This window comes from Pristiophorus japonicus, chromosome X (assembly GCF_044704955.1).
Source record: "Pristiophorus japonicus isolate sPriJap1 chromosome X, sPriJap1.hap1, whole genome shotgun sequence".
Lineage (NCBI taxonomy): Eukaryota > Metazoa > Chordata > Chondrichthyes > Pristiophoridae > Pristiophorus > Pristiophorus japonicus.
In genome coordinates this window covers 22224188-22239639 of record NC_092010.1, presented here as the reverse complement: position 1 = coordinate 22239639, position 15452 = coordinate 22224188, and the positions used below count along the sequence as shown (strand labels likewise).

The 15452-nt window shown below is 49.2% G+C and overlaps 1 protein-coding gene across 1 annotated transcript in view; it reads right to left on the bottom strand.

Annotated features, from left to right (window-relative positions):
• Positions 1-14806, bottom strand: part of LOC139240820 (activin receptor type-1B-like) — a 72431-nt gene extending 57625 nt beyond the window's left edge. The window contains exon 1 of the mRNA XM_070869303.1: positions 14682-14806. Within this exon, the coding sequence (XP_070725404.1) occupies positions 14682-14742 (61 nt within the window). The 5' untranslated portion in view covers positions 14743-14806. The remainder of the gene's footprint in view (positions 1-14681) is intronic.
• Positions 14807-15452: the final 646 nt, after the last annotated feature.

Genomic DNA, 15452 nt, shown 5'->3' with positions numbered 1-15452 from the left:
CAAGCAAGGCCGGTCCCGTCTCAATCCACGATTGCACCTTCAACAGATCAAGTGGCACGATTGCAAATAGTGACTGCAGTGGAGTGCTGTAGCAGTGCACTTATTGAGCTGAAAGGTGGAGACGGCAAAGATCAGGACGACGCACGTGAGCAAGCGCACACGCGCAGCGGTTGAAGACGGCGGCGGCTCACCACCAGCCTCTCAAGGGCAACTAGGGATGGGCAACAAATGCCGGCCTTGACACCTACCCACACACGAAATTGGGTTATTCAGAAATTTATAAAAAGAACTAAACTCGACACCAAAGGTGTATTTTTTAAAAATCTATTCATTGAAAAAAAGTCTCAAAAACATGAGCGACGCTGGTATTTATCACCCATCCCCCATTAGCCCCATTAGCATGAGTGTAGCAAAACTGAGTAGGGGTGGTGGGTTCCCTCCCCTTAAGGATATCAGCGTAGCAGTCGTTTAATACGATAAATCTGGCAGCTTTCAGTCATTTTTATTGGTGCTAACCCACAAATTACAACCTTTGGGTTGCTAATCCAGTACCATAACTACATCTCCAACCCTAGCAGTACCACCTGCTACACAGAGCCAAGAAACTGAACACAAATGAAACCACGGCATGATTTTTACTCAACATTCCTCAACAACCACAAGGCAACATTTGAGAGAGCTTTGCACCAAGTGAACGTTTTGATTGACCGCTGCTGCCTTGGGAGCAACTTCTTTTCAGTATCGACGTGGTTCAGTCGGAAGAGCGCCCACCAGTGGATTTAGACGGCCGTGGGGGCTGAGCGCATAATCCGGGCTCGCACGTCAATGCGGTGCTGAAGAAGTGCAGCATTGCCAGCAGGGTCATCATTTGGACGAGGCACTGAATAGAGACCCAGTCTGATGGAACATCAAAAAGGTCCCCCCAAGCACCATTTGATCAACAGCAGACTTTCCCACCCACCCCGGAGTCCCGGCGAACATCTCGCCACTCCCACATACCAAAAACACATCAACTGGGCAATTACCTTATTTGTGAGATCTTGCCGTGCACTAAAATGCCACTTGCCTACATAGCTGCTGCACTTCAAAGTATGTGAAATGACAGCAGCTGGTAAAAAAGATGTCCATTTTATTCTCCGGTGGAAATCCTCCCCTCGCCCACTCAAATTTTCTTTGCTCCCACGAAAGGCATCGACTCCTTAGTGACAAGTGAATGCCAGCACTGCTATTTGGCGACAGGAAGGCATCACAGCACAGCCAAGCCAAGCCCTGCCCCGACCCTTCCGTCCCCTCTCCCCACGCACATCCCCAACACAGGACCCGCCCCCGCCGACCACCACGTTTCCTGCAGTGGGCTATCAGAAGCAGGAACTCTGGCTCATCCATCATCTCCCTAACCCAGGCATTAGTACCACCTCTGGTGCCATCCCACATCCTCCTGTCTGTATGGGTGATAAACACAGAACCATCTGGGAACTCCGGGTGGAAATTCATCTCGCGACACTGAAACGTTTTGCATTTACATAGCGCCTTTAATATCGTAAAGCGTGCCAAGGGGCTTCACAGAAGCGTTATCAGACAGAAAATTGACAGAGTCACCTAATTAGGACAAGTCATCAAAGAGGTCAGTTTTAAGGAGAGAGGTGGAGAGGTTTATGGAGCGAATTCCAGAGCTTGGGGCCCAGGCAACAGAAGGCATGGCCACCGATGGTGGAACAATGAAAATCGGAGATGCACGAGAGGGCAGAGTTGGAGGAGCGCAGAGATCTTGGAGGGTTGTAAGGCTGGAGGTTACAGAGATAGGGAGGGGTGTAGGGGCTGGAGGAGGTTACAGAGATGGGGAGATCTTGGAGGGTTGTAAGGCTGGAGGTTACAGAGATAGGGAGGGGTGTAGGGGCTGGAGGAGGTTACAGAGATGGGGAGGGTTGTAGGGTTGGAGGGGGTTACAGAGATAGGGAGGGATGTAGCGCTAGAGGAGGTTACAGAGATAGAGTGGGGCGAGAATTTGAAGATCACAGTCACAAGTTGTCATTGCCTGCTGGGCTTCAGTGAACACAATGGGGAATAGACCACAAGCTCCCTGTTTTGAGTTGTATTCCAGGCACAAGGTTTAATTGCTGATGCAAACTTTTTTTTTCCTTATCTGGCTTCATTCGGCATTGATCCTGGATTAGGTGAGAACTTTTTTTTTAAAAACCAGAGGCTCTCTTGGGATTGATGTCTATTGAGATCCGTCTGAAACAGGACATTGATTGTTTTCTTGGCGTTGGATCTCTTCTGGTCGCCCGTCATTTGCTTAATCCTGTTTACAGCTCCCAAACTCGCAACAAAGCAACAGCTACAAGCACTAGTCTGGAGAGGTCAGACATCGAACAATCAGCACTTTATTCGGAACCAGTTACCAGACACACCCAGCACACACAAACCAAGTCGCACACTAGTCTGGAGAGGCCACTAGACTGAACAAATCAGCACTTTATCAACCGGTCGCCAAACATCAATTTTACCCGCCCCCCACACACACACACACACACAAATTTCCACAGTGCATTTCACGCAAGAAGCGAAAAATATATTTGCTCCGAAGAATAACAAGGCGGCTCGCCTCCAACGATATGCTCAGACCAAATCTGCTCTTGCCTTCGGAGCTTGTTTTGTTCATGTTCACATTACTCAATCCCGCTCCCTCATCACGGTGCCAAAATCTGGAGCTGCTCTCACAATGTGCAAGAAGCATGCGGCCTTTTGAAGCATGTCTGGGGGGGCCACCAACCCTCTGGGACTGCCCTGAAGGAGTCGTCGTCCCCAGGAATTAAGGATGAATCTCCACGGCACCCTGGAGAAACGGGATTGGACTATTCAAAGGAAAAACCCAGGCACTTCACAGGAGCATTTAACAAAATTTGACACCGAGCCACACAAGAAGATATTGAGGTCAGATGACCAAAAGCTTAGTCAAAGACATAGGCGTCTTAAAAGAGAGGGAATTCCAGAGCTTAGGGCCCAGGCAGCTGAAGCACAATCGCCGATGGTGGAGCGATGAAAATTAGGGATGCGCAAGAGGCTGGAATTGAAGGAGTGCAGAGACCTCCGGGGAGGGGGGGGGGGGATTAAAAACCTGGGGGAGGTTGCAGAGATAGGGAGCGGACGAGACCATAAACCATAGAATAGTACAGCACAGAAGGAGGCCATTCAGCCCATCGAGCTGGTTCGCTTTGCAATTGGCGCGGAAAGGTGGTGCGTCTCCTGGACGGAGGTGCCGAGCGACCAATGGCAGGAGTGTGGGGGCGGGACGCTCCCTCCAGGAAAACGTCCAACCAGAGTTAGTAAACCCTCGGCGCATGGCGCTCGCACAGCGGGCAGGATGCTGAAGGGAAACTTGCTTGCATTTGCCGCGACCAGCAGCTGGAAAGGCCCAGTAAATATGGGTTCTCCGACTCACCTCTGTAGTGCATCCATTGAAGCTCACTATTGGATTCCAGCCGATCATGCCAAAACCCTGGTGGCGAGAGCTGGAGATTTGTTTAAACAGATCTCAAGACGTCTGCTCTCTCAGGTGGTTGTAAACGATCCCATGGCACTAGTTCGAAGAAGAGCAGGGGAGACATCCCCGGTGTCCTGGGCCAATATTTATCCTTCAATCAACATCACTAAAACAGATTGTTTGGTCATTATCACATTGCTGTGTGTGGGAGCTTGCTGTGCGCAAATTGGCTGCCGCATTTCCCACATTACAAGTGACTACACTCCAAAAACGACTTTATTGGCTGCAAAGCACTTTGGGACATCCTGAGGTTGTGAAAGGCGCTATAGAAATGCAAGTTCTTCTTTCGAATTCAAGAACATAGGAGAGCATAGGAGGAGGAGAGGTCAGTCTACCCATCAGGCAGCTCCCTCCTCACACCATGTACAATTTAAGACACTTCCAGTTTCAGATAGGGTGCTGAGAGGGGGTCGCTCAGACGGAGACCAGGGACCTCAGTTTACACATTTTGTTCCCTTTCCTCCCTTTTTCTTTTTATAAACCCTTCCCCCACCCTTTTTATTTTTCTCTGTTTCCCATGGCAGCTGTTAATTATTCTGCCATTCATACCCTATATAGACTCATCTTTTGTTTCCTAACTTGTGCCATCACCATCTCAAGTCGGCCCATCATCCCTTTTGTCTCTCAAATCTCCTCTGCCTTCCACCCAATCACAGACCTTTCCTTTTTTTGTGTCCTCCCCGCCCCCTTTCAGGGCCCCTTGCACTTCCTTAAGAATCTGTTACATCTCGAACATTCACCAGTTCTGACCAAGGATCACTGACCTGAAACGTTAACTCTGTTTCTCTTTCCACAGATGCTGCCTGACCCGCTGAGATTTCCAGCATTTTCTGTTTTTTTTTTAAAACCTCAGTTTACTCCTCTTTGACTCACATCTGTTGCCACCAAAATTGTGGCTTAGTCAGCATGTCCAGATTTGAACGTGTCCTGGTTTGCGCAAAACCAGGAGCGTGACAGGGCGAGGTCATGATGCGCATTGTTACATTCAAAGTCAAGGTCAGGGTGGGCCTGGTTAATAATCCCCCTTCCTCACAATTTACACAACAGCAGCATAGTGCCTTCAACGTAGTAAACAGTCTCCAGGTGCTTCACAGCAGCATTGTCAAGACAAAATTTGACCACAGAACACATAAGGAGATCTTTGGACAGGTGGCCAAAAGATTGTTCAAAGAGGTAGGCTTTAAGGTGCCTCTTAACGGAGCAGAGAGGCAGAGAGGCATCGGGATTTAGGGAGGGAATTCCAGAGCTTAGGGCCCAGGCAGCTGAAGGCACGGCCACCAATGGTGGGGCGATGGGAACCGGAGACACGCTAGAGGCCAGAATTGGAGGAGCGCAGAGATTGCGGAGGGTTGGAGGATTGGAAGAGGTTGCAAAGAAAGGGGAGGGCGAGGCCATGGAGGTAGTTGCAAATCAAAAAATCGAGGCATTGCTGGACCGAGAGCCAATGTAGGTCAGCGAGCACAGGGGTGATGGGTGAACGGGACTTGGTGCGAGTTAGGGCACGGCCAGTCGAGCGTTGGAATAATGGAGTCACGTTGCGTTCACAGGAACCCATCCCATGCATTTAGAAGGCAGGTCGATCATAATCATCGGCAGTCCCTCGGAATCGAGGAAGACTTGCTTCCACTCTCAAAGTGAGTTCTCAGGTGACTGAACAGTCCAATATGAGAACCACAGTCCTTGTCACAGGTGGGACAGATAGTCGTTGAGGGCAAGGGTGGGTGGGACTGGTTTGCCGCATGCTCTTTCCGCTGCCCGCGCTTGATTTCTGCATGCTCTCGGCAACGAGACTCGAGGTGCTCAGCGCCCCCCCGGATGCACTTCCTCCACTTAGGGCGGTCTTTGGCCAGGGACTCCCAGGTATCAGTGGGGATGTTGCACTTTATCAGGGAGGCTTTGAGGGTGTCCTTGTAACGTTTCCTCTGCCCACCTGGGGCTCGCTTGCCATGAAGGAATTCCGAGTAGAGCTTTTCCTTTGGTCGGTCGAGGAAATGTGGAAACAAGCAGCGGGTCACAGGGCTCAGGAAGGGGCCCTGATTCTGGTCAGAGAACATTGGAGCAATTCAGTGTCACACCATTATAGGCCCAATTAAAATAGACCCAGGGGGCCATAGATTCCCCAATGCTGTGAAATAACAGAGGACCGATTGTTGATATTAAAGAGTGTGCCAGCAGTGACTGAACTGCTCGTCTGCAGTCGATGGCACTCCATCAATGGTGAAAAAAAACACCTAAAGACTGTCGGCCAACTGATTTAAGCAGACAGCAAATTCAACTAATTTGTCTGCCATCTCCCAAAATGGAAATCAGGCAGAACACCAGCTGATTTGTCCGCCATTCCACTTCACTTTAAGACAGCCAGTGACAGACGCACTGTTCCACCATGTGCCCACAAGGGACAGGAAGCCATCGTCATACGGCAAGTACTTAGAGGTAAGAACATAAGAAATAGGAGCAGGAGTAGGCCATTCGGCCCCTCGAGCCTGCTCCACCATTCAATGAGACCATGGCTGATCTTCTCGCTCAACTCCACTTTCCCGCCCGATCCCCATATCCCTTGATTCCCTTAATATTCAAAAACCTATCGATCACTGCCTTGAATATACTCAAAGGCCGAGCCTCCACAGCCCTCTGGGGTAGAGAATTCCAAAGATTCATCATCCTCTGAGCGAAGAAGTTTCTGCTCATCTCAGTCCTAAATGGCTGACCCCTTATTCTGAGACTGTGACCCCTGGTTATAGACTCCACAGCGAGGGGGAAACATCCTCCCTGTCAAGCCCTGTAAGAATGTTGTACGTTTCAATGCGATCACCTCTCATTCTTCTAAACTCCAAAGAATATAGGCCTAGTCTGCTCAATCTCTCCCCATTAGGTACGCTGTCCAGTTCTGGTCTCCACATTACCAAAAGCATATAGAGGCCCTGGTGAAGGTACAGAATAGATTTACACGGGTGATAACCAGAACGGAGGTTGTACCCGTCGGGAAAGAATGAATGGGCTGGGTTCTTTTTTCTAGAAATGAGACTGCTGAGGGGGTGACAGAGGTCTTTCAAGATTTTTATGAAAGGGTTTGATAGGGTGGACATAAAGATGTTTCCACTTGTGGGGGAGACCAAAACTAGGGACCATCAATATAAGGTAGTCACTAATAAATCCAATTGGGAATTCAGGAGAAACTTCTTTATCCAGAGAGTGGTGAGAATGTGGAACTCGCTCCCACAGGGAGTGGTTGAGGTGAACAGTATCGATGCATTTAAGGGGAAGCTAGATAAACACATGAGGGAGAAAGAAATAGAAGGATATGTTGATGGGATGAGATGAAGAGGGATGGGAGGAGGCTCGTGTGGAGCATAAACACAGGCACGGATCTGTTGGGCAGAGTAGCCTGTTTCTGTGCAGTAAATACTTTGTACTTCTATAGAATCGCTCTCCCGAAACTGTTGCAAGATAAAAGGCATTTATATACTATACAGTTCGGACCTATAGCCGGTGTTGGCATGGTCTATACCACTCAACCAGCTGTTATTGATCATACGTTTTGAGCAGACCATTTAACACCACTCTGACAAGTTTAACATAGGGGTTTTCTTTTTTAAGTGCCATCATTCAAAAGTTTCCAATAAGTCATTACTTCCCTGCCCATCACAAGAGAAAACAGTAAGCTGTAAAAGTGGGAACTTGGTGGCTCAATTGATGAGTGCGCGGCCCACCACCCAACTAACGGTACATTGGCTGGGTAGTGGGCAGTGCATTGACCAATGGAGCCACAGCAGAGCAGGCTCGCGCGGCCTACTGCTGCTCCCATTTCATAGGGAAGGTCAGAGTACATCGGGAAATTCAGAGCGTACGCGGAGCGAGCTGATCTCACCTGCAAAGTTCGGGCCGGGGGTGTGGGTGCAATGAGCATCAGTGACCCCCCCCTCTCTCCCCCTCCTGGGGACAGAAGCAAAAAGAAATGCAAGAAGAGCAGTCGGGGTTCCTGCTGGTGATCACTGACTCGTGATCCCTGCATGGACAGGACAGGATTGGGCACAGTTGCCACAGCAGACAGCGACTACCCTGCTCCCTTCAGGCAAAGAGTGCTGCCCACTGAGCCACAGCTGACATCCGTGTACCAGTTTGTTGCCTGTACGATGCCAAACCCGTTATTCTCACAGATCTGTATCCCAATATTTTCATGGGTGTACGATTTCCCCTGCTGGGATAAGAGAGCCAAATGCCTGTGGAATTGCACCCAGCATGATTCAGCACCTTCCGGAAAGGTGATTTGGCAGGGGGGGTGGGGAGGAGGAGGAGAAGTGTTGGTTTTCCAGAGAATGATCACATTTCAAAACTTGCCATTCCAGACGAGAATACAAGACGATAATGAGAAGATCATCGCACATAATCGAGAAAGTTCGATTACTTTTGGAGTGCTGGTCCGACCACAAGCCATCACCTAACGTACTGTGTGCGATCAGGGTATCGGATTGCTATCAGTTGCCGTGCGCATTTCCCATTAGCAGCTCATCACCAAACAGCAGTTTCGAAGCTGCGCACCTTCAGGTAAACAAGACCCAAATGCCCTTACAAAAGCAAAATACTGCAGAGGCTGGAAATCTGAATACAGAAACTGCTGGAAATACTCAGCGGGTCAGGCAGCATCTGTGGAGAGAGACAGAGTTAACGTTTCAGGTCGATGACCCTTCGTCAGAACTGCATGATGGTAGCTCATTGGTTTTCGCTCTCCACCAATGCTGCTCAAATGCCCTGGAGTAGTTTTATACCCAACACACTGGATTACTTTAAACAGAATGGTTCAAGTGGCCTTTTCATCAGACTTCAGCTGATTCAGCAAGTCCCGAACAGGAAGACCAAAATCCAACTGGTGGTCTACCTGGGAGCCATCTCAACATCCAATCCTCGCTCACCCATCACCCCTGCCCTTGCTGAGCTCCACTGGCTCACTGTCCCCAAACACCTCCAAATTCGTCAGCCATGGCTCAGTGGGTAGCACTCTCGCCTCAGAGTCAGAAGGTTGTGGGGGTTCAAGTCCCACTCCAGAGACTTGAGCACAAAAATAAAAATCCAGACCGACACTCCAGTGCAGTGCTGCACTGTTGGAGGTGCTGCCTTTCGGATGAGATGTTAAACCGAGGCCCCGTCTTCCCCCTCAGATAGAGGTAAAAGACCCCACGGCACTATTGTGAAGAGCAGGGGAGTTCTCCCTGGGGCCAATATTTATCCCTCAACCAACATCACAAAAACATATTATCTGGTTGTTAATTCATTGCTGCTTGTGGGAGCTTGGTGTATGCAAATTCGCTGTTGTGTTTCCTACATTACAACAGTGACTACACTTCAAAAGTGCTTCATTGGCTCTATAGAGCTTTGGGGCGTTCTGGAGGTCCTGAAAGGTACTTTAGAAATGCAAGTCTTTCTTGAAAACCATGGCTGATTTTTGTTCTCACTAGCATCAGACCACCAAAAACATCCCAGCTAAGTCGACACAGGGCAGGATCAGAGCCTGGGACCTGGCTGCCCCGTAGGCCTCAATACAACACTGGGCTCTTTTTCTTCCATGGACTGCTAGTTCGGGAAACTCCTGGCACAATCCATTCTCCACATTGGCGCCTGAGAATTTGGGTCGGGAATCATTGAATCGTTACAGCATGGAAGGAGGCCATTCGGCCCATTGAGCTCGTGCCGGCTCTCTGCAAGAGCACCTCAGCTAATCCCACTCCCCTGCCCTTTCCCCGTAATGCTGCAAATTTCTTTCCTTCAGCTACTTATCCAATTGAAAGCCACGATTGAATCCGCCTCCACCACCCTCTCAGGCTGTGCATTCCAGATCCTAACCACTCGCTGCGTAAAATAAGTTTTTCCTCATGTCGCCTTTGGTTCTTCTACCAATCACCTTCAATCTGTGTCCTCTGGTTCTCAACCCTTCAGCCAATGGGAACAGTTTCTCTCTACTGTGTTTGGGAGTTCCAAATTCGTGTACGTTGATTTTCCTCTTGGTGACCAGAAGCACTCAAATCAACAACAAAAAAAATCGGGACAAGGTGAAATCCTTCATCATTGACAGGACCCTGCCACAGGTCAGTGAATCGTGCACAGTTCAGTCTTAATGATGAAGGGCTTGTCCACCACGACCTATAAATTGTTCCTTATTCTGTGCAGGCAGATCATGAAGGAATAAATGTCTTAAAAGGGGAGGCGCTGGTTAATAAAAAGCAGGCGATTTTCTTGGTTTCTAGAATAAAATTCTTTCATCTGCCAACAATTAAATTGTCCCGACAACTTTTTAATCTGCCAGTTCCGCCTCCATCACCCCCCACTCCTCCAGACCCTTCAGGAGATGGAAAGCGGCTTAAAATAAAGGGGCGACAGCCTCCCATTAAATAGCAGAGGGACGTTTTAGTCGAACACACCGAGCATTCAGCTCGTCTCCTGTGGTGCAAGTAATTGCACGGGTTGGCTATCTAGGGACTCGGATAACAAGTTATCTTGTCACTTGGACGGCACGAGGGTTTCAGTGAAGGATGGTGGTGCACAGATCCACTGTTTACAAGATGCCTGCTTAAACTGCTCAAAACATCCGGCAGAACATCAGCAGATTGCATCCTTCCAACCTTGGGCTGTGTCTCGAAATAGCAGCGAGGCACATTACACCAGGGAAGACACGCTGCCGGTCAAAGGCACTGACAACAATGGCAGAACATGGAGGGGAGGATCAAGACTAATAATAGTAAAGTGGATTCATGGAAGTGGGATTTTTCCTGTAGTCCAGTGTACTTAATATAAGAGAAAACCAGAGGGCAGATGAGAATTGGAAGATGAGAGTTTTTAAAAAACCGCAGAGTTGTTATGATCTGGAACGCACTGCCTGAAAGGGTGGTAGAAGCAGATTCGATAGCAACTTTCAAACGGGAATTGAGTATATACTCGAAGGGGAAATTTACAGGGCTAATTCCCACATTAAAGCAGTGACTACACACCAAAAGTGCTTCATTGGCTGTAAAGCGCTTTGAGACGTCCAGTGGTCGTGCAAGGCGCTATATAAATGCACGTCTTTCTTTTCTTTCTATTGGGAAAGAGCAGTGGAGTGGGATATATTGAAAAGAAAGACTTGCATTTATACACCGTCTTTCATGACCTCAGAATGTCCCAAAGCGCTTTACAGCCAATGAAGTACTTTTGGAGTGGAGTCACTGTAGAAAACACAGCAGCCATTTGCACACAGCAATGTGATAATGACCAGATGAATCTGTTTTAGTGATGTTGATTGAGAGATAAATATTGGCCAGGACTCCGGGGATAACTCCCCTGCTCTTCATTGAAATCTTGTCACAGGATCCCTTACGTCCACCCGAGGGCAGACGGGGCCTCGGTTTAATGTCTCATCTAAAAGACAGCACCTCCAACAGTGCAGCACTCCCTCAGTACTGCATACTGCACTGGAGTGTCAGCCTGGATTTTGGTGCCCAAGTCCCTGGAGTGGAACTTGAACCCACAAACTTCTGACTCTGAGGCGAGAGCGCTGCCCACTGAGCCATGGCTGACACACTGGATCGCTCTTTCAAAGAGCCAGCACAGGCACGATGGGTCAAATGGCCTCCATCTGTACTGTAAGGTTCTATGAACAAAGCTTGGTGATGGTACTGATATCAGGGGGCCATTCCCCAGCATGCGTGTCATTGTGGAAGCGTGTGTGAGAAGAAAGAGGAACACATAATTGATGGGGTGGGGGGAAAAAAGGAGAGAACACATTAGCTAAAAAGGAGGGGGGGGCGGGGGCACTGGGTCAAATTCACTGGAGAATTGAACAGATATCTAGCAAAAACGAAAAGGATTAATTAGATAAATATTACCACTTCCAGGTCAGGACACAGGTCTCTGCAGTGCCCATCAGGTACTTGGCTCACCCTCCCCATCTCTGTAACCTCCCCCCAGCCCTCCCAACATCTTTGTGCTTCTCCAATTCTGGCCAGTTGTGAATCCTCAATTTCCTTCACTCCCCAATTGGTGGATGTGCCTTCGGCTGCCTGGGCCCCAAGCTCTGGAATTCTCTCCCTAAACCTCTCTGCCTCATTTAAGACCGCTCTTAAAACCTACCTCTTGTGACTAAAAGCTCGGTCACCTGTCCAAAGATGTCCTTACGTGGCTCAGTGTCAAACGTTTGATGACGCTCCTGTAAAATGCCTCGGGGCTTTTTACTACATTAAAAAGGTGCTATATAAATGCAAGTTCTTTTGTTTCTATTCCATGGTCCCCAACATTAACCGTCCGTGCCCTTTAGATTTATTGTGATGTGCTTATGATTCGGTGAGCTGCATTAGGGCTCTATATCATTGCAAGTCTTCCATATCAGTTGACTACATACAAAGAAGCCACAAACACAGAAGACTCGACTTAGAATGGTCCTGGAAATGGCATCAGGTAAAGACGACAACAACAACTTGTATTTGTATAGCACCTTTAACATAGTAAAACATCCCAAGATGCTTCACAGAAGTGTTACAAGACAACAATTTGACACCGAGCCACAGAATGAGATATTAGGACAGCTTGGTCAAAGAGGTAGATTTTAAAGAGCGTTTTAAAAGGAGGAGAGAGAGAGAGAGAGAGAGAGAGAGAGAGAGAGAAAGAAAGAGGTAGAGGTAGAGAGGCGGAGAGGTTTAGGCAGGGAATTCCAGAGCTTAGGGCCCAGGCATCAGAAGACACAGCCACAAATGGTTGAGCGATTATAAATCAGGGATGCTCAAGAGGGCAGAATTAGAGAAGCGCAGATATCTCGGGGGGTTGTGGCGCTGGAGGAGATTACAGAGATAGGGAGGGGCGAGGCCATGGAGGGATTTGAAAGAGGCGTTGCTTAACCGGGAGCCAATGTAGGTCAGCGAGCACAGGGGTGATGCGGGAGCGGGTGCGAGTTAGGACATAGGCTGCCGAGTTTTGGATGAGCTCAAGTTTACGTAGGGTAGAATGTGGGAGGCCAAGCAGGAGTTGCTGGTCTCCCACATTCAAATGTCCAAAGACATTGGACAAGTAACAGCAACACCCAGGTACTAATTTACAGCTAAACTACAACTTGTACATCTCAGGAAAGTGACTGTGTTCATCTTCCTGAACTGGGGTTGGGGGTCTGGGCAAGAGCTTCCAGCTCGGTATCATTTACCCACAACTGTTGCATAAAGTCAATTCGAACCTTGCATATTCTGAACTCCTGGACTTGAGTGAGGCTCCTCGACATCACTTCTCAGTTACAAACCCAAGCCGAGGGATGAACAATGCTTTTTTCCCCCCTCTGTCTCAATGAATAATTCCCCCTCCCCAACTAGACAAAAATCATCCAACAAAGGGCGACTGTAGCAATATTAAATGGGTCACATCACCACATCCAATTGTCAAGACCACCTTCCTTTCTGCAGTGGGCACATGCACTGTGTGTGGCGTAATGCTGGGTAGCACAGCTCCCATCCCCAGCCTGTGCTGGGTTACTGGTGTCAGCTGGGATCGTACAACTGACCTACCTCAACATTGCCGGGTCCGAGGCAAGTTGTTTTTAAACAAAAAAAAAACTTCAGTTACGTGGATGGACTGGAGAAGCTGGGGTTGTTCTCCTTGGAGCAGAGACGGTTGAGAGGAGATTTGATCGAGGTGTTCAAAATCACGAGGGGTCTGGACAGAGTAGATAGAGAGAAACTGTTCTCATTGGCGAAAGGGTCGAGAAGCAGAGGACACAGATTTAAGATGATTGGCAAAAGAAACAAAGGCGACCCAAGCAATAACATGTTTTTTTTGCGAAGCGAGTGGTTAGGATCTGGAATGCACGGCCTAAAAAGGGCGGTGGAGGCAGATTCAATTTTACCTTTCAAAAAGGGAGTTGGATAAGTACCTGAAGGGAAAAGAAGTTGCAGGGTTATGGGGAAAGGGCAGGGGAGTGGGACTTGCTGAGAGTCGATGGGCCGAATGGCTCGGTGCTGTAACCATTCTATGATTCCTATCCAATACCCTCTTCCCTTGCCTTCTGGAACAAACACGACGAGGGTGGGCGCGGACACGGTGGGCTGAAATGGCCTCCTTCCGTGCTGTAAACTTCTATGATTAGATCAGACATAACTAACACCCTGCAGCCAAATACACACCACCCGGGCTCATAAACAAAAGAATGGGCACCCTGAGGAATGTGCCACTGGGCTCCAGGCACCCTTACCCCCAACATCAGCCACCACAGTCAGGAAGGAGGATAGGCAAGAGCAAGTTTTAAAATCGCTGCCCAGATATATTCCCCTCCCTTTCCGTACAAAGTGAAGTGTCTCAGGTCAAGCCAGGACACACATTGCAAATTCAGTATCATCCACAGAGGGAGAGAGAGAGGCACACACATGGGAGGGGAGGGGTTGAGAAGATTATTACAGCAATGTATTTACTGGAAGCCTCGCTTCTGAATTAAGTCCAGCAGGGCACCTCCTTAAGCTCGGTAAAATTCAGAATTTATGAGGGGAGAGAAAGAAAATTGGAACCGGTTTCGTGGCAATGGCAGCCTCGAGAAAAGTGCGGTTCGTATGTGCAGACCGACACACACACAGAGCTGTCGAGTAGCTTTTCACAGGGCGCTCATTGTGATAGAGCTAGGCCGGACAAAGGCACTCGCTCGAATACCTGTCGCTTTTTGTTGTGTGTGTGTGTGAAAAAGGGAGGGGGGGGGGGGAGGAAGAGGGAGAGACGGACCAATAAAGTCAATTTCCCCAGCGCCCCATCACTAATCGATAAACACCACAATGCAGGATTATAAAGCGTCCAGAGCAGTGAAACACACACACACACACACACACAAAGCAAGCGAAATGAACCAGAAGGTAAACAAAAGAGTAAAACCGACCAGAAACTGATCAAGAGTCGCTGGCGGTAGGAAACGGCATCGAAATCCCGACACCACAACTGGGTTTCTTATTTAGGATCAGGAGATATTGAAACAATCAGTCCCTGTGGCAACATTGTATCCAACTCCGGGCGCCATGTTGCGAGCACAGGGATGTAAATAAACATTTCAAACGCTTAAATATAATGTGGTTTTCTTTCCCCAAAAAGAAAAAGAATCGCCCCTCCTCCTCTTCCTCCTCCGCCGCCGCCTAACAGCAGGTGAACTCCTTACCGGCCCCGGTGCTGATGTTCAGGAGCAGCAAGATCATGTAGAGCTGGTAGGTTTCAGCCATTCCTGCAGCTTGCCATCGCCCGAGAGATGCAGCGTAGGTGAAATTGACCAGGGGTGGCTTGAAATTAACCCGATACGGAACCGTGTCACTGAGTGAAATCTACAAAAGGGATTACTCCGCCCTCGCTCTCTCTTCCGATGCATTCACAAATAGCCAGCGAGAAGCAGCGCTCGGGAGGGGAGGTGGCTTGGGAGATGAGCTTTTTATTGTGTTAACTCTTTCGCTGCACTCCGGAAATGGAGAGGAAAGGAGGTGTAGAAGGGGAGGAATAGTAGAAGGGGAGGAATAGGAGGGGAGGGTAGGAATCGGAGGGGAGGAATAGGAGGGCAGGGGAATGGTAGGGATGGGATGGGAGAGGAAGGGATAGGAGAGAGGAAGAGAGAGGAGGGGATGGGAGGGATAAGGAAGGGAGGAGGGAGGGTAGGGATAGGAGGGAAGGGAAGAGGAGAGAAGGGATAGCAGGGGAGAGGGAGGGGTAGCAGGGGAGAGGGAGGGATAGGAGGGTAGGGATGGGAGGGAAGGGATAGCAGGGGAGGAGAGGAATGAGAGGGGAGAGGGAGGGATAGGAGGGTAGGCATAGCAGGGGATGGGAGGGATAGGAGGGGAGAGGGAGGGAAGGGATAGCAGGGGAGGGGAGGGGAGGGAGAGGAAGGGAAAGAAGGGGCGAGATAAGAGGGGAGAGGAGAAGAAGGGAGGGGATAGTTGGGGAG